This window comes from Lycorma delicatula, chromosome 2, assembly GCF_047948215.1.
Source record: "Lycorma delicatula isolate Av1 chromosome 2, ASM4794821v1, whole genome shotgun sequence".
NCBI lineage: Eukaryota > Metazoa > Arthropoda > Insecta > Hemiptera > Fulgoridae > Lycorma > Lycorma delicatula.
In genome coordinates, this window is record NC_134456.1 from 37,083,719 (window position 1) to 37,107,707 (window position 23,989).

The 23,989-nt window shown below is 32.1% G+C and overlaps 1 protein-coding gene across 5 annotated transcripts; it reads right to left on the reverse strand.

Moving 5' to 3' along the window:
* Positions 1 to 1,904: 1,904 nt before the first annotated feature.
* LOC142320658 (uncharacterized) lies at positions 1,905 to 22,581 on the reverse strand. Of its 5 annotated transcripts, none has more exons than XM_075358704.1 (5): positions 22,464 to 22,581; positions 20,116 to 20,279; positions 7,286 to 7,423; positions 5,257 to 5,413; positions 1,905 to 2,075 (listed from the first exon to the last, which is right to left on the reverse strand). In XM_075358704.1, exons 2-4 carry the CDS (start codon positions 20,266 to 20,268, stop codon positions 5,258 to 5,260), a joined length of 447 nt encoding a protein of 148 aa, XP_075214819.1. In that variant the 5' UTR covers positions 20,269 to 20,279; positions 22,464 to 22,581; the 3' UTR covers positions 1,905 to 2,075; position 5,257. The 5 variants fall into 5 exon arrangements, with proteins under 5 accessions (XP_075214819.1, XP_075214818.1, XP_075214817.1 ...); XM_075358703.1 differs by lacking the exons at positions 5,257 to 5,413; positions 22,464 to 22,581 and adding exons at positions 3,652 to 3,757; positions 22,000 to 22,344; XM_075358702.1 differs by lacking the exon at positions 22,464 to 22,581 and adding an exon at positions 22,000 to 22,340 and having other exon boundaries at positions 5,279 to 5,413.
* Positions 22,582 to 23,989: the final 1,408 nt, after the last annotated feature.

A 23,989-nucleotide genomic window follows, 5' to 3' on the forward strand; every position in this document is an offset into this window, starting at 1 on the left:
TGTTTTTCTCTTCCCACCGAATCTCGCTAATTCCTACTACATCTACATTTAATCTTCCTCTTTAAATTTTCTAACCTGTCAACCTTTTTTAGACTACTAACATTCCATGATCCGACTTTTAAAATGTTATCTTTTAATTTTCTGGTGATCCCTTCTTTAAAAGTCCCCAAGTGGAGATCCAAACGGGGGAATAGTTTACTTTTACGGTATATTTTACCAAGGAAGGCGCTTCTTCTATGTTTGTTACTACAGATAGTTACATTTTCTTGGGAAAAAAGCAGCTGTTGTTTTCCATTGCTTTCAACTGCATAGTACTCAGAGGACTGAGTGATGATGTGGCCATTTAAGTCCTCCTCCTACACCCTTAACTACTGAAAGAGTTGCTGCCCTCTTTCAGGAATCATTTCTTAGTCTGCTTCTCAACAGATACTTCTCCAATATTGTTTTTTTTTTAATTACTAGATAAAATGACAGTAACCAAGTTATAAAAAAAAGTTTTATTTACCACCTAAAATGTATTTCTTTATACTGAGATTTTATAGGCTGGCCAAACAAAAATTCCGAAAATTTTATCATAATGTAATTTGATAGGTATATTTATTTTATTTATTACTTTCCTACATTAATGAATATATAGAAAAAAACAATTTATGTCTTTAAAATAAGTATAATTTCAAATTACACACATTAGAACTGCAATAAAAAATAATTTATATAGCCTTTAGAAAACCATCTAAAGACTGTAACTGCTACATGGAAGTTTGTATTATATATAAATATACATATATAATAGAGTGTGACAGCATAATTCGTTGATATGAAGGGTCAGTAAAAACAGAGATGTTATAGGTATTATTGTAATTATTTTTTCATCATATGCTACTACACTGGAAATTTACTTTTACAGTTTTGAAAATTGTATCCAACAAGTGGCACATCCCATTGGCAATACACTTTACCATAATTTGGAAGTGTCAGTCGACTCTTTCCAGCATAGCAAAGGGTTTGTTGACTATTGCTTGGTGAATATTCTGCTTCAGTTCAGAAAGGTTCTTGAACAATTGGTGTACATGAGGGATTTCAGATACCCCCATCGAAAACAATCACAAGGGACTAAATCAGGTGAGTGCAAGGGCCACTGAAGATTGCCCCTCAAAGAGATCAGGTGCCCAGGGAAATTTTCCCACAAAACATGCACTGCAGTTCACACCGTGTGCCGTGGCTCCATCCTGGTGAAACCACACATCCCCAACATCTATTTCGTCTAGCCTTGGCAAAAAAAAAAGGTAGCTGGCATGTTTTCATGCAGACACCAAGATCGCAAAAAAGACTGCCTTGATGTTTTGGGGTGATCTCATGGACCGTTTCCTTGATCTTCTCTTTTCAACACTGCCACTTCTCCTGAATGTGTTTGCTCAAGTAACAATCGATTGCCAAACAGGAACACAAGCTCGGGTGGCAATCTTGAAGTGTGCGTGAAATGCTCACTGTGTGGCGATTGATCGAACATGGCAAACGTGCCCTGTTCCTTCGTCCAACGCATTCTCTGTGAAGTGTAAGGGAAAAAAGACTTCCCAACCCATCTGTTTGAATAAGACCATCCACACCTTGCTTCCTGGTGCCTAATTCAAATCGGCAAATTATGCTGCCGCACCTGTGTACGTAAATATATATATACACACACACACACACACTGTATATAAGTAATAAATTGTAAGAGCTACAAAAAGACAACACCAAAACAAAACTAAATAATTGATAATTATCATATTAACATCAATCAACTATATATATATAAATTATAACATTCAATTACAGATAAAAAAGAACAAAAACAACTATGATGTAACAACTGTAAGTTTAAAACAAGGAAAAAATAAGACCCCAAAAAATAAAAAAAAAACTTAAATTATGTAACTCAATTTAATTTATTTTAAAATTATTTCAGTTATATATATAAATTTTTTTTTTTTACAATATGCATTTAATAAGCAGTCTAGTCCCATTAATATACAATGTCTTCCTAAAAGTTTTGTTCTGAATTTTGGATGTTATAATTACTGGTCAATCTTGTACTACAACAGAGAAGTAAAAGTTCTGTATTTTTATACATAAATAATAGAAATTTTTCATAAAATAATTTATAAATCTGCGGTACACCAAGATTATGATAGTTAATTAAAAACATTCTAGCTCTATGACAAATAGTTCCAATTAATTTATTCAAACTTATTTGTAAATATCTTAAATGGTAATAAATGTTAGCTTAACATGTATTTGCCATAAATTAATCACAGGATATTAAGATGTAAAAATAGATAGACTATAGAATATTTCTTAACATTAAATTTATCTCAATATATTAACAGTTTTTAAATTTTCAAATGTGCTTTGTTCATTTATACGTATGTAAATCAGCTTGTCTAATCCAAATTAAATGTAAATAATCAGAAATTTGACAGAAGGAAATTTCTATACAATATTTTTGGCAATGATTCTGCCAGTGAAAATTAAACAGTGTATTGGTTGCTACTTTCTTCCGTAATTTGTATTAGAAAAATTTTAGTTTTATTATGGTTAAAAACTGATTGGATAAGTAATTACTGTCCAATCAATTCTTAATAAGTTCATTACTTGCATTAATTATAATTTCATCAACTTCATATCCTTCAACACAGCAAATAATCAGCAAAATGAATTTTGCTGCTGACTGTAAAATAAATTTTTTTAATCATACTCTTGATCTTTCTGAAACACCAAACTGATTTTTATAAATAACTTTCTGAGAATCAAGGAAAGAAATTGATGTTACTTTTAAACATTTTTCATTAGCCTAATATATTTATTAAGGCATATACTCATGCATTCTTTAGCAAATTATTTCAGTAATTAGTAGCAGCAATGTATTTAACTGCCACCCTCAAAACTTTTGAGGGTATTTGTGCATTATTAAAGGAATAGATTCCTTTAATAATGCACAAAAAATTCTTAAGATTAATCAATACATTTAAAAATGTGGGCTAAGAGAATAAAGGAAATTACTTTAAAATTATCCTATAAAAGATGAGCAGCTATCATTAATGTAAGCTATATTAGTTTCTATTTCAGACCCAGACATTTCAGAAAACTTTCAGTTTCATTTACTTTCTCATTAAAATTTATTTGAAAGATAACCGACATTAAAATTTCAGGCCTTATTAATGTAGATACAATTTACTTTGATCTTCAAGTGTTACAATAAAGTCTCTTTTATTATACTGATCATCAGCTGAATTTAACTAATATCACTATTATTCAATGCCAAAAACATGCAGTGAAATTGCAACCAAAATTGTTTAAAACTTCAGTGATCTATAAGAACCAATTTCTTATACAAAAAATACAATCAGATCCACATTTAATGTGGATCTGATTGTATTTAAAAAAAAATACAGTCAGATCCACATTAAATGTGGATCTGACTGTATTTTTTTCTTTTAGAGATGCTAATTCCCTGAGTTTTTGTTGTTACAAAAAAAAAAAATCAACTTATAAGGGATGCTACTTACCCAAGCTCTATAAATTCTTTGATCTTGTTTAAAAAAGATTGTTTTAAATTTTGATTTATAAGAGCTATGGTCTCTAAAAACATTTACAAAACAAGAGTCATACCTTCAGCCTTTTACTTTATTTCATCTAAATAGTTAGAAGATATTCTGCTGCAACAGAAGGGTACATTGACAAGACCAGTAGAATTTCTGGTTAAAACCAACAGAAACTGTGAAAACAAGATTTACACAAAATACTTGATACAACTTATACAAAGCATTTTTACAGAAATAAAAAATATACACCTTCATTCACATCACATTATACACGGCATATTCATAAAGTACGGGCTGTCGGCTTACATTTAAATATTAGCAGGTCTGAACACAGTTTCACACATGCAGAGCCATCTATCTATTTATGAAGCCACTGTAGTTATTGTTTTGATTCAATAGTCATTTGCCTGCCGGTGAATCCAGATCGCAATGTCTGTGACAATTGCTTCTCCTGTCAGTTGTGAAGTGCGTGCGGAGATTCAATTTTTGAGTGCAAAAGGATCTTCAGCTGCTGAAATTCATCAGGAGTTGTGCCTAGTGTATGAACCTACAGTAATGAATGAAGAAAAGCTTAGATTATAGTGTCAAGACTTTTAAAATGGCTGTACAAATGAGCATGATGAAGAGCGGAATGCCAGGCCCAGTATTCAGACCGACGAAATCGTTGAACAAGTGAACCAAAAACTGTGATGTGATAGATTAGTGCTTGGCTGATGAATTTCTGCATGTTGAATGCACCTCTATTGACACAATTGTCACAGAAAAGCTTGGATTGCTCCAAATTTTGTGCAAGGTGGGTATCGAAAATGTTAATCTACCAACACAAAGAGCAAAGAATGTGCAGTGGACGAACATTTTCGGACCGCTATTGGCAAGATGGAGATGATTTGTTTTCTCACATTATTATGGGCGACAAGATGTGGATATCCTACGACAACGCAGAATCGAAACAACAGTCAATGCACTGGCGCCATTCAAATTCCCCAAAACCGAAAAAATTTAAGCAATCTTCATACTCCAGTTGAAAAATGTTGTCTACTTTTTTTGGGACAAAAAAGGCATAATTTTGGTTGATTTCATATGGAACGTGGATCAACAAACAGCTGACATGTACTGCAAAATGCTTAACAAACTGAGACATGCAATACAAAATTGATGACATGAAAAACTGTCGTCATAATCCTCCTTCATGACAATGTGTGTTCTCACACTGCTGTCTTAACCAACAAGATTCAAGATTTTCATTGGGAACTTTTTGACCACCCTCCATAAGTACCAACCTTGCACATAGCGACTACTTCCTCTTCTTGAATTTGAAAAAACAGCTTGGTGGACAATGGTTTCAAAGCAACGAGGAGCTCAAGACTGCCGTTGTCAACTTGTTCAATTCCCAGGCAGCAAACGTCTATGCAGAAAGAAACTGGTGCAGCATTATAAAAAGTGCTTAGAACTGAATGCTGATTATGTGGAAAAGTGAAGAAGATATGAATGTAGTAAACTAAAACTGTAACTAAAAATCTTTTCTCACGAGTTAATTTTTTAAAATAACCAACAGCCCTTACTTTATGAATATGCCTTGTAATTTACAATATGTTTATTGTTCAAAAGTAAATAAAAACATTAATGCTGGTAGCAAGTCAAAAATGCCTCTCCAAAAAAGAAAAATATTTACTTCACTTCAATTTTTCCATTACTTTATGTAATCGACTTTTGTCATAATCATTCATTTTTATTGTATTTTCTAATGAACTTAATTCTAGTTGTAATTTTTCAAGAAAATCTTCAGTATTATTTAATTCCATCTTTACAGCTGCCTCCATCAATTTGGCCTGAAAGTATACACAATTAAAAATAAAAAATAAGCTATAAAAAGAAAAACAATAATGTTAAATATTAAATCTTACTAACTCAATTTTGAAATATCAATTAATGAGAAGTTTTAGAATGATACGGTTTAAAATTTATTAATCTGCCACAATTTAAAAAAAAATTTCACTTGAAATTCATGCAAATATCAAATAGAGGTCTAAGAGTTTATTCATTTATAAATTATTTTGAAAATAATTTGCCTCAAGAGAAAATTTATTGAAGAAAAAAAACATGAACTACTCATAAAATGGTCCTGCATAGCTAGCTACCCAATAGCCCTGCACATATCTGTTACTCAAAAGTTACCAAAATTTGAATTGACATGTAATCTGGTTGAATTATAGCTGTCTGGTACTGAGTAATGAAAGCTGCACTTTTTTTTTACTCATTTGGCTAAGTGATGTCATGTTACCCGTGTTTTTAGTCTTAATATTGTCTATTGTTTTTGTCTCATTCTGCGTGACAATAAAGTTAAAATGAATGACGTGATAAAGCGACAAATTTGCATCAAACTCAACAAGATGTCAAAGTAAACTCACTAAATGCATATGCAAGTGTTTAGAAGCATGTATTAGAGCAGACAAAAATGTAAGTATTTTGTACAAGAGGACTCCAAAATGTAAAGGAAGTTGGTTCTCATCCTCCTTTGGAAATCCACTAAAAAACAAAAGTGAAAAAATAAGATATAAATAATATTACTAGCTGGTCAGGGTGAGTGAAGTTCACCCTTCCCATCTAATCAGGGGGCCATTCTGGGCCTGTGTTCATTATCCTCATGGTTATTACAGTACCGATAAATAACCAAAAGCCTGAAAAGCTCTTTTCTCCAACATTTCCCTTGTTCTCGACAAAGAAGCTCTGCTACCTCTCCAAGAAGACCTTAGTCTATGGCTTAAAACCTTCCCTGAACTAACACAAATGTAACCTGAAAATTTACAAGCAAGTAGTCAGTTGGTTCTTGTGTGATGCTCTAATACCCCCCCAAGAGGGCTATGGCCTCAATTTATGGCTTAAAACCTTCCCTAGGATAACATAAATGTATCCTGAAAATTTGAAAGCAATTGGTTGGTTGGTTCTTGTGTCATACTGTGACAAACAAACAGAATATGCCACAAACTCTACATTTATATATTAGATATATAAGAAAAAAATGTTAATATTATTATTTAAAAATTTTTGTAATGAAAATCACTGGATAATTCTCATTTGCAAAATCAAAAATTAATGAATAAAAATATTTTTATCACATCAATAAATAATTATAGGCATATATTACAAGTTGAAGATAAGTAATGTAAGGGTACATAATTGTGGTTACTTTATTAATAATGAAATCTCTCCTGTTATTTGTTAAGATTAATTTTGTGGGAAATAATAGTGAAAATTTTGTTACAACAGCAACATAAAATTAAGAATCATAAAAAAATAAAATAAAGGAATTTTATTTTACTTTTAATAAACTACAACATAGGTTACTTTATACTTGTTGCAATGTATTGATCAATTTATCTACCTCAAAATTAATATGTATCCAAAAATCCTGTTTTTTGACTCTCTTGTGTGACTGATTTGCTTGTAAATCAATCTAATAAGTTTATGTCATCCACAAAGTTTGTCAAAATCAGTTAAGATTTGTGTCTGGCTGAGTGGAGGAAAAAATATGCCAGGCGCAATAGCAGATATCCAAATTATTTTGAAATCCATTAAAAATAAACGTCAGTATATCCCACTTGTGAGATTATTTTTAAATATGAATGATAATCTCTTTAATGCCATTAATTTTAAATCCTTTCCGTTCAATTGAAAAAAAAAAGGCAACAATTAAATCCTACCTTTTCAGCACGTTTCAGTAAAGAAGTTACTTCATTATCAATTGCTACCATATCAGCAGCAGAGTACTGGTGCTTCTGAGGTTCATCTTCTGGTAATAACACATAAGAGGGAATTTGATAACATTCCTTTATTACTTCCTAAAATAAAAACAAATTATTTTATACTTAAAAGACAATAGCATACCAAAAAAATGTATTTGAAATGATAAGGTGCATATTTGCACATATATTAGCTTTAAAACAGATACAGTTTAATGCAGCAATATGTAACATAAAATAATAATGTAATATTGCATGGCATTGTTTTTTTCATGAACTGAGCATTTTTCTAAATATTTTATTTCATACAAGTCTTTTAATGAACTGAACAAATGCACATACAAGTAAATTGTTTTCTTTTCTCAGCAACATATATTACCAGCTAAAATATATATTTAAGTACGCATACATAAACTTTAGAAAAAAAACTAGTAAACAGCAGTATTATTTTTCAGTGAAGGGCTTGCTTTTTTTTTATTTGAACCACCTTTACATTCTGTTTAGTTTCAGTGCAATTTATAAACATTACATTTTAATTATTTTTTTTTGATCTCTGAATTCCCTTAAAACACTACCATCTATAATTTTTCCAATATTAAATCAACAAATTCCTTTAACAAATGTCAGCTCTAGTATATCTGCTTTTTAAAATCTACATATGATTCTCTTTTTTTATGAAATACTTTTTTCTTTTTGCATTTCCTATATCATGTTTCACTTTTGTAAAGAAGTATAAACCCATATATATATATTAATTTAATAGATCAACCTTAAGTACAGAATAATTGAAAAACAGAAGTGCTTTCGTGAACTTGATTTGCATCATCAACTGCATACATTTATATACATATTACAAACATCATAAACTTGCAATCCATGATAACATACCAATTATTGGCACGAATAAACAAATTTTTGTATTTTTTTATGTTTTTTATCCCTTGTTTTGATTATAATCTAAACAAATTTTTAATTTAAATAACAGTTTTAAAAATTTTTGATATAAGATTTTAAAGTATGATAAGTTAAATTTAATTGAAAGATTTTTAATAAAATTTAATTGGTTTAAAAATATTTTTAACATTAAATTAAAGTGAATAAGTGGTATGTTATCATGGATTGCAAGTTTATAATACTTTTTGTAATATATCTATATATATAAAAATGTTAAGTTCGTTTGTGTACGGTTTCAAAAACTCAAAATGTTCTGCACCGATTGAGCTCAAATTTTAGCACGATATATAACCCTTTCTTTTTCCTGTTTAGCCTCCGGTAACTACCGTTTAGATAATTCTTAAGAGGTTGAATAGGATGATAAGTATGAGTGTAAATGAAGTGTAGTCTTGTACATTCTCAGTTCCACCATTCCTGAGATCTATCTATTTTTAATTTGGAAATGTAAACAAAGGAAAACCAATCAGATCAATGCAAGATGGCTGCTGTCAAACACAACGACCAAATTTCTTTGAATTGTATTTAACAGCTAAAACATCTGTATTTTATTTTTTTAAAAAACGATAAAAAAAATTTTAGCACGATATATAACCCGCATCAAAGATTGTTTTCATCTATTTTTAATAAATCTATCTATTTTTAATTTTTACAGTTTTTTAATAAATAAGAGGCTAATAAATCAGATGGAAATGTAAACAAAGGAAAACCAATCAGATCAATGCAAGATGGCCGCTGTCAAACACAACGACCAATCATAAAGAGCCCGTATGGACGTTGCCAATGAAAACAAAATCACAACTGATTCAAATTTCTTTGAATTATATTTAACAGCTAAAACATCTGTATTTTATTTAAAACCACCAAAACAAAAAGAAAAGCCACCAAGAAGGATGACTTACAGTAAATAAATTAAAACACCCAACTTTCTTATAGCCCAGATAGACTTAAGACTATGCAAACAAAAAAAGTCGAAATAACCAAATACACAGAAAATAATATCCCTACATAATGAGCAAAAAATCCTTTGTTAGGTTATTCTTTTTACATATATATGACCAAACAATAGTTTTTTGGTCATTTAGCGTTCTTTGCTATGTAAAAGCAAAGAACAAAATTCACAAATAGTAACACTGAAACCACACAACTAAGCATTCGTTTTTTTTTTTGTTTTTTCAAACCTCCGAAACCACCGTTATGCATTGCTTCAGATGATAATATGAACGATTTATAGCGTATGAAAATGCCATGCCTGACCGAGATTCCAACTCGGAACCACCGGATTAAAGTCCGAGACGTTACCATTCGCGCCACGGAGGCCGTCAAACATATTCGTTAGGAGCCGAATAAAAACACGACTTACCAATATGGCGTTGTGTGTCAAAACAATTTTATACGGACTATAATTACTTTTAATACGCGAAACCCTTTGCAATGATTGAACATTAACTTAAACCTCTTCAAAAATTATTATTTTTTGAACTAAGCCACATTTTGATATCATTGTTTTTCTATAACACGGCTGGATTTCTTTTCGTTTAATGATAAGAAGCGTTGACGAAGACAATAACCGAATTCTCTTCCAAAGGACATAATATACCGATAAACTATTTCTAAATAATTCAAATTCGTGTAATTATTTTACGAATCGCGTTTTTATCAAAATCTCACCTTTTTCTCAATTGACCTGTGGGGTTTTGTTTTCTTTGGAGACCGTAATTCATTAGTAGATTCATACTCGAGAATCACGTTGTACACTGAAGCAGCACAACTTCTACTTACGTTAGCAGTTTATTAACATCTGAAACAACGCCGTTTGATTATTCTGTAATTTGTAAGCATTACTCTGCTTTTGTAAGCATTTAAAATGATGTGTTTTTCGCACGACTTAAGGGCTTTTTTTCGCAGCCCACAAATCTTTATATATAAAAATGTTAAGTTCGTTTGTGTACGCTTCAAAAACTCTAAATGTTCTGCACCGATTGAACTCAAATTTTAGAACGATATATAACCCGCATCAAAGATTGTTTTTATCTATTTTTCGCATCAGTCGCATACCCGCGGCCGCGAGAAAACAGTTTTTTTAACGGTCAGCTGTGTACCAGTGACCGCGCCATCTGCCGGAAGCGAGGGGAACACTCGCCATACTAGCTAACGACAACCGCAGTCACATGTGAAACAATACCTGCTCCCAATTACATTGTTTATTAACAAAAAACAAAAACAAAAACGTATCCACTTGCATCTGATTCAGATTATTATACAATCTGAATTAAATATTCACTTTAATCGAGGTACTTTTGTGTGATCGTGTCGTGATTGAGCTGCGCCTTTCACCAAGCTCTGAATTTATTAGAAAACGACCAACAGTGGGATATATGTATTAATGACGCGTGCAACACTGCACATCCAAACAAAATTCGCGCATTATTCGCAATTATATTGACCGCTTGCTTCCCTTCATCTCCCACATAGTTATGGGAAAGATATCGATCGCATACGGCTGAGGATATTTTGCATATAGAGTACGCCTAGAAAATACCAATATGACCATGGAATTTACAACGAGGCATTGATAAATATTGAAGACAAGTGCTTAGCTATGGCAAATAAAGTTCTTAGTCAATTGGGAATGCCAGCACCCACCCAGCTGCGATTGCTTCATTTGATGTGGATTTACGCCGTGAACAGTTACAACATTGCTGATCTTCAGTCATATGTCCAATCAAACATTCTAAATTAACGCGTGAACAGAAAAGCATTTATGATCGCATAATGCAAATGATAAATGACGGTGTTGGGGGGACCTTCTTCTTGGATGCGCCAGGAGGAACTGGGAAAACATTCCTCATTAGATTGATTCTAGCAACGGTTCGATCAAAAAATGACAATTATCCTGTTGCGGAATAGTAATCAGCCAAAACTATGCAACGGCACGCGACTTGCAGTTAAGAAATTGATGAATAACGTAGTAGAAACGATTTTAACGGGGCCTTTCAAAGGTGAAGATGTCCTCATTCCTCGATTACCCATAATCCCGTGCGGATACAACATTTTAATTTAAAAGATTGCAATTCCCAATTCGATTGGCATTTGCAATCACAATCAATAAAGCTCAAGGTCAATCTTTGGAATTGTGTGGTTTAGATTTAGATGCGGATTGCTTCTCACATGGGCAACTTATGTTGCGTGTTCCCGAGTCGGCAAACCAGATAGCCTTTATATCTACGCAGACAGTGGAAAAACAAAAAATATTGTATATCCACAAGTATTGCAAAATTAAACTTCTATAAACGTATGCTTTGTTGTGTTTCTCATTTCTCATCCATGCAACCACAATGTGCCACAGCAAAGCGTGGCGGGTAGATATAATAAGTATATATATATGCAACTAATGATACGAATCAAGTTTGCAAAAGTGCTTCTGTTTGTGTAATGAAACAACCCTATTCTGTACTTAGGGTTGATCTATTAAATATAAATTAATTTGTATTGGTAAGAGGAGTATGGTTATTAAATTAATTGTTTTTAAAAAAAATAATTATATATACATATACTGTCTTTGTAAAAAGCTCTTACAACGTACAAAGATGGTTTATCATGGATATCTTAAAACCTCCAATGTCTCAAGGAACAGCATCCTGGAAACTGAAGGGGATGAAGTAAGGTAAAATGGCAGGGGCTTAAATCATGTTCAACAAACTAGTCCTCATAGATAACAAATGTTCTGAATGCTATGCATGGGTGTATCCAAAGGAAGGCACTGCTCCCTGTAATTTAAAATTTGTTATTCTTCATTTTTTGATTATCTTTATGCTTGCAAGTATTATGCCACTAGAAACTCTTTTGGATCTTTCAACATAAAATGTAGCTTCGTATTTAAGTTTATAATTTTTGTTATGTTCTTCTAAATAATCAATATTTTTGATGAACAATTAAAAACTATTCAATATGTTACCTAATTACCAATACTGCTTTTGGCAATTGCTCGGTTATTATATCACTAAAATTGGCTCGTTTCTAGTTTATCTTCTTCAATGTGCATCAATAACAAAAGGAAAACATTTAACTACCTTGTGACAAATTTATGATTACAATATGAATATATGGAAATATCTGTTTTGGGGGTCGCTGAGTCCAAAAGTGGTTTTTAAAAAATGTTTGTATGTCAGATAAAACTTTCTATTGATGATTTTTCCATGAGTTTTTAATGTTATAATGGTAAGTCATATTTTTGAACTAAGCTTAACTAGTATAGTCATATACCACATAAAACTCAATTTTGACAAAAATGCCAGAACGCTCCTTGTCAAACCAATGCAGTGAGATACCACATCTGCGTCCACATCAACATTTGGTCAAATTAAACTTATTTTTTTGGTAGTAAATTTGAAATTAAAAAAAAAAAAATACCAGCAGCAGCGATGAGGACGAGGACAATGAAGTACAACCTCTGTTCAAACTCTGCGACCGTGGGGGCTTGGTTCAAACCAAACAACACAGTGAAAGTGAAATGGAAGATGGTTGTCATGGAGATGATATTGGGAAATTCGTCAGCCTAGTGAACATTATTCTGGTTGATAAGAAAAAACATCTTGGCACCTTCAAAGAACTATGATTTTGCAGAAATGCCAAACACCTTAAGAGGAAATTCAATCACCAATGATTGGACACAATATTCACCAAGAGCAGCTTACTCAAGGCGATTCAAAGTTGGTTGGTTAAATATTGTGCATTGTTTCTGCCATCAACCAGAACAATGAGAGGTGATTGGGATTCTTTTTCCATCAGACCTTTCACCAAGTACGAAGATGTGAACAATTATTGCAAAGGACATGTACAGTACAGCACCAGGGACATCAGAATGTAATGGAATCTGCAAAATTGTTCATGGAGGGTGTTCCAGCAGACATTCCCAACTCCACCAGACTTTATGAAATTTGAAAGATTAAAAAAAAAAAGTACTGCCCTCAATTGTTTCCTGTCAATTTTTCTCACACATGATTTACATCTCAAAGGAAAAATCTGGATGAAGGCGTACCAACATACAATTTACCCATTGAAGCAGGAGATTGACAACAAAAAGACCATTTTTAGCAAGGACTGAAAAACCTGAAATACCAACCACCTAACATCCATAATGAAAGAATGATCTATGTGGTGCTACAATCAAGAAACACATTGTCACAAGGGTTCAAAAAGTTTGCATGTACACAATTTTGGCTGATGAAACCACAAATATTTCTGGCAAAGAACAGTTATCTATTGGATTATGTTTCTTTGATGTAAAGGCCAACAAAATTGAAGAATTTTTGGGTTTTGTACAGCTTTAAGGATTTAATGCTGTGGGTATTGCCAAAGCCATTGAAGATTTTGTGACAAATTTAAACCTAGATCCTGATCAAGTGTTTGGGTTTAAGCTTTGACGGATGTTCCACTATGTCTGGGAAAGATGGAAGTGTGCAGGCAATCTTGAGACAAAAGTACAAAAAAAGCCTTCTACTTCCATTGCTCTTCTCACAAGCTTAACCTTGTGACTTAGATGAATGACTTAGATGTTATCCCAGAAATTTGAAATTGCCCTGGAACTATCAAGTATATAATCATATATTTTTTTTTGTGAATTCGTTTAATAATTAATTCCTTACTTGGATTCCATTATATCATCTTTAGATGGATAGGAAGTCCCTTTAAGCTAGTTTATGAAATTATTAGGACAGGTACCTTCTATGGATCTAAAACACCTATGAGGGTTCCCCCATGTTCAAAGCATAGATGTATGTGCCTCAATGTCCAGTTGTTCATTCACAACAGCATATCAGGGGTGATCATTTCAAATTCTGACCAAACAACAGCATCTCGGAGTTGAACATTGCTGACGTACCTACGTATTACGATATCTTCTTTTACAAAACCCCAGAGTGCACTGTCAATTGTGGTGAGGTCAGGGCTTCTTGCTGGCCAAGACAATGGAGCTGGTAACTTCTGACCCACGTTCAATCAAGCTATTTGGAAAAATTTCATTGAATCATCTATACACATTTAAAGCAAATGAGCTGGAGTACCTGTCTTGCAGAAGCATAATGATGTCAGTGATTCCTTTTGTCATTAATTCTGAGAGCATCCACTCATCGATTATTCTCAGATAACTGTGTGGATTGTGTTTTTTTGCTATCGAAAAAATAAGGACCAAGATGTTCAGCTTTCACTCTAGCCCAAATTATAACATGAGACAGATGGTGTTTGATTTCCTCAAAAAAAGTTAGGATTGTTTTTTTCCCAAAAAACATTTCAGTTACAAGGGCTTTGATAAATCACACACTTGTCTGAGAAAATTATGTTCTTTTTATCATTTGCTCTTGGAAAGTATTGTTGATATTGGAATACCTAACTCTGTAGAATGTTTGCAAATTGATTTCATCAGTGATCATTGAATTGATACCTCCACAGCAGTACATGTCTTAGCTAAAGTGCTTGACCTCCCATTGCGTGGCACATCAAAAACACTTCTCATTACAAAAGCATTCTTCTCCTGTTTCAGAAATGTTTACCATGATAGTGACGATTTCCCATAACACACAAAAAGTCATTCCTAATTTGTTGTAATGTTTTACAAAGTGTGGATGTTCATGTACCCACACACAAGCTAACAAACACGCATATCCATATTGTTATACACTCGACTAAGACTAACATCATTCCATTACGAATCAACACACTGGATGATCCACACCATGCCTTATCCTCTCCATCTCTTCCAGCAGCAGTGAGTGATATCAGCAGTCAGAATTGGCGGTAGTACAGCCTGATTAAGCTGGATTTATTACAGTGTAAAGGGACTTCCCGCCCAGATACTACTGAGCGTTCATTTAGCTCCCTTCGTCAAATTAAAACGTGACTAAGAAAGTACCCATTGGTAAAAACAGGTTAAATGGGTTAGCTATGTTAAGCATTCACTGACAATGGGTTTTCGCCAACAAGGAGCAATTAGCTGAAGCTATACATAGACAATTTGCATCTACTCCTCATAAACTATTGTTACAAAATTAGTTTTCTTAAAATAAATATTTTATTCTACCTTTTGTTATAGTGTATTATTGCATAGCACTCCTCCTTCATGGAATTTTCTTTCACAATGAAAGAAGACAATTCAGAAAACCTCCCTTCCATTTTGAGCTGGATATGCCCCTGAAACTATGTACAATTCACTGCATGCTATTAGCCTTTTTTAATGGCTAATGACCGTTGATACCACTTAAATAAAAATACTTTTAAAAAAAATATTATATTACAGTATTTCTAAATTATATTTTTTAATAACTGACTGTTGATAGAATAATGTTGCCAATATGAAAAAAAAAAAATTAAAAAGTTTGTAACAAAATTGATTTTATTTTTAATTGTTTGGGATTAGTTGAAAGTACATTAAAAATATTTACATAGATCAGCTTTTGTTATTTTTAAGAAAGAAATGCCTTTAAGAATTATGCAGTTCCTTTTTAATCATAAGGTATTACAGTCATTCTAATATGCCACTGTTAATAAAATAGCTACACAAGCTGATAGTCAATCTATGTATTATTGTCTATAATAATACATCTGTTGTCAAGAAAAAATTTACTGTCACCCTTACCAAATCACTAACAACTAAGAAACAATAACAAATTAAAAATACGATCAGAAATCATCCTCCACAAGCAGCCAAAACTACTACTAACAAATGCTAAAAACGACTGCTCCAAAACTACTTAAACTTAAATGTAAGCCTACATCAAGCCAGACCTAATCAGCTTACCAAAATTTCAAGCCAGATATTACCTAATCAGTATATCAGATATTTTATACAGATTTTTGAAATCAAAGAAATATTCATCTGCGAAATATCTTTTAATAAATGGAAAGAACAGATTCATTCTTAACCCCTTTGCGCTCGTTTAGTCCCGTTAACAAAATGTCTCAGGAGTCATATGGCCACTGTGAATAGCCCTGGCATTTTGTCTACCGGCTTGGATTTTTTTCACAGTTGCGTACCTCTCAGTGGCTTGTATGGCCACTGGGAATAGCCCGTACAAAATCCTGTGAACACTTGCACGGCCACTGTGTGTGGCCATGACATTTGTATGCTATTTCAATGTAAATAATGTTTTTAAGAAATTATTTTATTTTCTCTGTACAGTGATGGAATCTGTAGGCAATATCTGCAATTACGTGTACAATGCCGGAATGCTTTCCTGCCTTTTACAACTCTGTCAATATAACCCTTCTGTTATCATTCTGTGCTGTGCTAGTTGTTGTGTGCTTAGTAGTTGATAAATGTGCTAGCCATTGTTAAGTGTTGTTATAAAATTACCAATACGTAAAACAAATTGTTAGGGATGTAGAATGTAGGGGGTATACCAAAATGAAATGACTAGCACTAGATAGGGAATCTTGGAAAGCTGCATCAAATCAGTCAAATGACTGAAGACAATAAAAAATTAATTAAATAAAATTACCGACATGGATAAAACATATGATTTCAAATAAGATGAAATTAGAAATGAGCTCTTAAAATATCTGTTTGATTCTGGTGATATTTACTCAGAACACGAAAGTGACACTGACTCAGATATGGGTGAAAGGTTCGAGGCATTTGTTAATGCCGAAATATGTGATGGAAATAATATTGGAAGTGATGAAAGCATATTAGAACATGAATATGGTGCTCACGGAGGTTTAGTAATTGAAGAAGAGGGGCTTGGAGTAGGAAAAGAAGAGGAAAAAAATGTTGGAGAAGAGGTGTGGAGAGAATGGGTAGAAGATGATTCAAGTTCATCTAAATTTATATGGTCTAATAGTTCAGGGTATAAACCACCACCTACGAAAACCCAACTAACCGCTACAATATTTTCAGATTTTCTTTACTGATGAATTACTCTCTGAAATAATTAAACAAAGTAATAAATAGGTATGCAAATTAAAAAATCATGTAAAAAATCAAAGTAAAATTATGTTTGAGAAGAACGTAAATTTGGTGGTCAAGGAAAGATGTAAATTTCTTCTAAATTTACATCTTTTTTAGGCTTTTTCAAGGCTTTTTAGGTGTCCTTATCAATATGGCCATGAATCATAGGCCAGAACTAAATGACTATTTTTCAACTGATTGGGTTGATTATCATCTTTTCTTTCAAAGGAAAGGTTTCTTCAGATTTTTTGGAACCTGCATGTCAGTCCTCCCACTACTGGTCCTATTCGAGGTACTTTAACACATTTTGGAAAAATACCAAATGTAGTGTTGTATTTCAAAAAAAAATTCAGGGAATATTACATACCAAAGAGTAAAGTTTGTGTGGTGGGATTCTGGGGGAAATCGTTTTTAATGTTTACAATAAAGACAAGCCAGTTAAGTAGGGGATAAAGATTTTTGTTCTTTCTGAATCAAGTTCAGGTTATATTTGTGCTCTAGAGCCACACTTCGGAAAAATCACAACTGACAGAATGGCACGATGAGACTTACGAGTCACTAGAAGAGTCATTTTGCATTTAGAAAGTTATGCTAACACTGAAACGCTACATGTTTTTCAGACAGGTTTTAGGCCTGAGAGAAAGACAGTTAAATGAAAAGGAAATAAAATAAGTAATAAAAGTTAACTTCCAAAAATCAATTTGAAAAAAAACAAGATTGTAGCCTTCAGAAAAATAATATGTTGAATGTCTTGCTGTGGAAGGACACCAATGATGTAACAATGTTAACCCCATTGTATGATAATAGCACACAAATGTTAGATGTATCTTAAAAATAAAAAATAAGTTGTAGAAAATATAACAAAGCCTACTATTGTATGCAAGTACGATCAATAAATGGGAGGTGTTGACATTTCTGACCGCTACATTTTATCGTACAGTTTTACTAGGAAATCACTGAGGTGGTGGTGGAAGGTATTTTTTTGGTTAATCGAAACTGGCACAGTCAACAACAAATATTTACCTTACAATATGAACCAAGGGCAGGGGAAAATAAGACAGAGATGATTTAGAAAGGAGTTAATCAAAGGATTAGTTGGAAATTTCAGAAATTCAAATAAACAAAGTAGACCTTCAGATGTACAAGAAGATGAATGATTAAGTGGTAGATTGCACATCCTTTGGTCGCTAGGACCTAGTAAAACAAAGGATTGTTTTGTATGCAGTGACAGAAGTGTTAGTGGGGCAAGGAAACATACCAAATATATATGTAAAACGTGCACTGCACAACCTGTATTGAGTATTGGGCAATGCTTTGAATAGTAACACACAGCCAAAAGACTCAAGGAATAAAACACTTAATACATTTTCTGTTTTTTATTCAAATTTTTATTCATGTATTATCATTTTTTTCTTCGGCCTCATAACATAAAGCAATTCTAAACTCATCCGTATTTTACTCTGTCAATAAACCAAAACTATTGTTATTATTGCAATTTTGTTTTTGTATTTATCTTTATTCATATAATATTAACATAATGTTTTTGTGAGGCCTGAAAAATTATGCAATATTATGTTTTTATTTTAAATTTGTAAATAAAAAAGAACTTGTTTAAAAAATCATTGAATTTCTTCTTCTGTAAATGCTCTTTCAATGCCTGCATATCAGGTAATAGTTGAGAAAATAATTCTGAGCTATTGACAGCTGGCGGTCGATATAGGAGCTGAGCACAGCAGCAGACAAGCAAGCGGCCACTCATAGTGGTCATACGATCTGAGAGAACTATGCGTGGAACATATTACAAATTTTTTGGGAATGACACTGGCTTTTTGAGCTTAAAGGATTAGTAATGATAAATCAAACAATTGAAGTACTTGTAACGCAACATATTTCTATTAAAGTGCTCCCTGATTATACACTATGATTTAATACAAACATGGTGGGACCTGTGTTGTTCACAGACCCATATATATATTCACACTTATGCACACACAGCACATATAAATGACAGGGGCTTCACACAAAATTAATGTTTCATTTTTTATATAGCTTGAAAGTATTTTTAAATCAAAACTATCTCAAGTTGAGTTTATGCACATTTCTGCAGTAAATAGAATTGATTTACTACTATACAGGATTTATAAAAAAATCTTAAAATGAATGTTTCAGTAATAAAAATAAATTACTTCAATTACTTAAAACATGCAAACTAGATTAAAAACACTTTTTATAAATGTAGTTATGTTTCAATTAAAAAATTAATTTTAATTTTCAAAATAAAAAAGGGTAAGATCATTGGGGAGTCAGTGTCCGTGAAAATTCTGTATATGCAACATTTGCCGAAGTCTTTCTTGCAGAAGTTATTAAATTATGGAAATAATACTTTTTTCTAAATCTGTAATGAGTTTTTCTTGATGTACAATTTATGTTGTAAAAGTATGACTTGATCAAGTCAACACCTTCATTAAATTGATGTTTTCCTGAAATGGTTTCAAAAAACTACTTAATTGCCATTTTTATTCCATCAAGTGTCTTATACTGAAGGAAGAGTAATTGCTTCGTTGTCATTTTCAACTTGACCTTGTTTTTTGGACACTTTTGGTTCAGTCAATTGCAATCAAAAGGGAAGGTGTGCACAACTAGATCTTACAACAGTGCTAAATCTAAAATTTAACATTCTATGGCTAATCGTTTTTGAGTTATGCAAGATACATACATATGTACAGACATTACGTGGAAACTAGTCAATTTCCATTTAAATCTGAAAACCAAAATTTTCGCAATCACAATACTTCCTTTACTTCGTACATGGAAGTAAAAAGGTCGCCATTAAAATTTAAAATGGTTTGGTCTGAATATTTTGATTTTTAAATTTATAAAGTATGCAAACACTTACCTCTAAATTTTTCAATGGTATTTTTGATGCTTTTAAGTAAGAATCAGCAATTGCTTGTCCAATTTCATAGACTGAATCCTTTTCTATATTTTTACAATTTTCTTTTAGAGCATCCACCAGGCCTTTTACACAAGATTTAATACTCAATCTCATAAAGTTATTTGCTGTAAGAAAAATTAATTCAGTATCACCTTTAAAAATAATAATGAATTAGCAATTCAGTATTGTCCCTATAACACACGAAAAATGAAAACTCAATGGTACAGTGATTCCAACAAATAAAAATGAAAAACTGCAAAAATATAGGAGTTTACTTTTTAAATATTTTCTGACTACTTTCAATAAGATACTAAACTAGTCCAGAAAGCAAAGATAATTAGTTATGTACTCACCTTCGATTTTGATGAAATTTGTAATACCTTATTTAGGTATTTAAGTTATTCGATACAACTGATATTAATTGTCGAAAATGCCTTTCACCCGAGTTACATCCCTTGTAAGTGCAAAGTACCATCACCAAAAACGTTATAATTCATGAAATTGGGTTACGAATGAGATTTGATTCATTTAAGACTAAACTGAGTTAGGTTAGGCTTAATGTGTGAGTTTTGGTAAACAGAGTAAATAACTTTGTTTAAGTGAAATTTAACTGACTTTTGTTACGTCAAGGTTAAGGTTAGATTAGGTTTTTAACAATTCTGTATACTGAACTGTACAATGTCAACACAACCTAATGCTTGACACGCTCAAATATTTCAATAATTTTATTTAGTATTAGCTCGATAATTTAATTTAATTAACCCTAAATATTAAATTGGCCAAGTTCATAACTGTACAGAATAACCAAATATTTAATTTGAAAATAACGTCATACACTACTTTGTCTTATACTTGTACACTGCAGAATTATAACATTTTTGGTGACTATACTGTGTAACATACGAGGGGCATAACTAATTAAAGACATTTCTAATGAATAATTTCAATAGTAACAAATAACTAAGGTTCTTAAAAAGGTATATTCCAAGTTTCATCAAAATTGCTGGCAAGTCCATAATTGTAAATTACCAAAGAAAAAAAAAGGAAAAATTACTGTATTTTAATCCGCCAATGAGATATTAGCGCAACTAAAGCTCTCTTACACTACATCAAGTTTCTTTGAACCTTCAAACATAAACAACTGTATTATAAATCATATAATTTGTTTTTATCAATGTCTTGCTATTGCTCATTATTCTGCATCAAAATCTACAAATAATTTAAACCATGTTAATACATACTTTTAAAAAATAAAAACTAAACTACCAGCGAAACAGAAAATATGAATAACCATTGGTAACTCGCCTATGAAGAATGTCACCAAACAATTCACGAATGGTCTTATATCATTGAAATCTGTTAAAGAACCTCCCAAAATGTCTTTCACTAAATACTTTAAAATGCATAACGTTACTATGAAATTTGTTCCAAGCCTTTTGAGAATTGCATCAAAATAAATAAAAATACATATTTATGTACACTATAGGCTTCAAAGGTTTACTGATAGTAACATAAATTTTATCTCTAAGGTCATAATTGTTGATGAAAGCTGGGTTAAAGGTTGCAATAGACAAAGCCGCAGTCATTACAATGCAACAGTCTGCAGTTACAAAGACCAAATAAATAAATGAATTTAACACTGCAGTCACAGCATAATATGTAGATAACCTCTGGAACAGGTATGTACGCTACTCCTTAATTAGTTAATAAAAATATATAAATTCAAAACGTATCATGAACATTATAGTTTTTTTCATATGTATACTAGAATAGAACTTAATTTACGTTACACAAAGATTTAGGTTATTAACAACAGTGCATAATAACGTAAACAACAATACATACTTCCATCAATGACATCCTTCGAAGAACACCCAAAAAACTGGTTTTCGTATTCTAAAACTTTTAATTCTTTTTTCTTTTCTTCTTCCATTACAAATTCGTACAAATAATCACAAACTTTCTTTTAAATACCATCAGCTAAGCAAATTATGCAAACTTCCCTCCAAAAAAATCTCATTATCCTTACCAACGTACTGAACAAAAGTAGTTACGTGATAATAATATTTATGACTACAAAATACAAACGTATAACTGAGAAATAAATATTGTTTCATGTCATCGGTTTTTATTGTACTAGACTATATTAATGGTAATCTCGCAATAGCGATAGATTCATATTATTTTCATTTCAATATAATCCATATTGCAAGATTTTTCTCTTTAATTATAAATGATACTTATATTGTGTTAATTAAAAAAAGGTAAAATCATAATAAAAAAATTACAACAGAAAAAAGAATTGTTACCTCTATGGTTCAACCTTCATGTTAGTATTAGTGGTGGGATAAACGATTATTTTTCAGGAATCGATTGTTTCGATTCGATTCTCAGAGAGGAATCGTAAAAAAAGAATCGTTCGTCCGATTCAATAATTCTTTTCCTTCACACTAACACTAATGCGCATGCTGTCGTTCTCTTCAGCCAAGTGTAGCGGTTCATCTCTTCGTACTGCTGTTCGATTCAACTGATGCATACGTAATAAATGTCTTCGATTCTTTTCTTATTCGACTCCTTCGATTCTTCCTTTTCAACTCTTATTCGACTCCTAGTAAACATCTGCTTCTTTTTCAGTTCAGTACGATGTTTAGTAAACTTAGAAGCCTTTTTTTTTGTCTTCAGTCATTTGACTGGTTTGATGCAGCTCTCCAAGATTCCCTATCTAGTGCTAGTCGTTTCATTTCAGTATACCCCCTACCGCCTACACCCCTAAAAATTTGTTTTACATATTCCAAACGTGGCCTGCCTACACAATTTTTTCCTTCTACCTGTCCTTCCAATATTAAAGCGACTATTCCAGGTTGCCTTAGTATGTGGCCTATAAGTCAGTCTCTTCTTTTAACTATATTTTTCCAAATGCTTCTTTCTTCATCTATTTGCCGCAATACCTCTTCATTTGTCACTTTATCCACCCATCTGATTTTTAACATTCTCCTATAGGACCACATTTCAAAAGCTTCTAATCTTTTCTTCTCAGATACAACGATTGTCCAAGCTTCACTTCCATATAAAGCGACACTCCAAACATATGCTTTCAAAAATTTTTTCCTGACATTTAAATTAATTTTTGATGTTAACAAATTATATTTCTGACTGAAGGCTCGTTTCGCTTGTGCTATTCGGCATTTTATATCGCTCCTGCTTCGTCCATCTTTAGTAATTCTACTTCCCAAATAACAAAATTCTTCTACCTCCATAATTTTTTCTCCTATTTTCACATTCATTGGTCCATCTTTGTTATTTCTAATACATTTCATTACTTTTGTTTTGTTCTTGTTTATTTTCATGCGATAGTTCTTGCGTAGGACTTCATCTATGCCGTTCATTGTTTCTTCTAAATCCTTTTTACTCTCGGCTAGAATTACTATATCATCAGCAAATCGTAGCATCTTTATCTTTTCACCTTGTACTGTTACTCCGAATCTAAATTGTTCTTTAACATCATTAATTGCTAGTTCCATGTAAATATTAAAAAGTAACGGAGATAGGGAATATCCTTGTCGGACTCCCTTTCTTATTACGGCTTGCCTATGTTCTTCAATTGTTACTGTTGCTAAGAATTTCCTTTTTAACATTCTCCCATTCTTCTTCTACATTTTCTACCTTATCTTTTTTACTCAGACCTCTTGCGATGTCCTCCTCAAAAATCTTCTTTACCTCCTCTTCCTCAAGCTTCTCTAAATTCCACCGATTCATCTGACACCTTTTCTTCAGGTTTTTAAATCCCAATTTACATTTCATTATCACCAAATTATGGTCGCTATCATTGTCTGCT

Bases quoted from the DNA above. Each gene is read 5' to 3' on its own strand.
- LOC142320658 (XM_075358701.1), bottom strand. From the start codon at position 22,087: ATGGAAGAAGAAAAGAAAAAAGAATTAAAAGTTTTAGAATACGAAAAC. The intron at 20,280-21,999 runs GTATGTATTGTT...TTTTTCTTACAG, and splicing joins GAAGGATGTCATTGATGGAA to CAAATAACTTTATGAGATTG. The intron at 5,414-7,285 runs GTAGGATTTAAT...GTATACTTTCAG, and splicing joins TACTGAAACGTGCTGAAAAG to GCCAAATTGATGGAGGCAGC.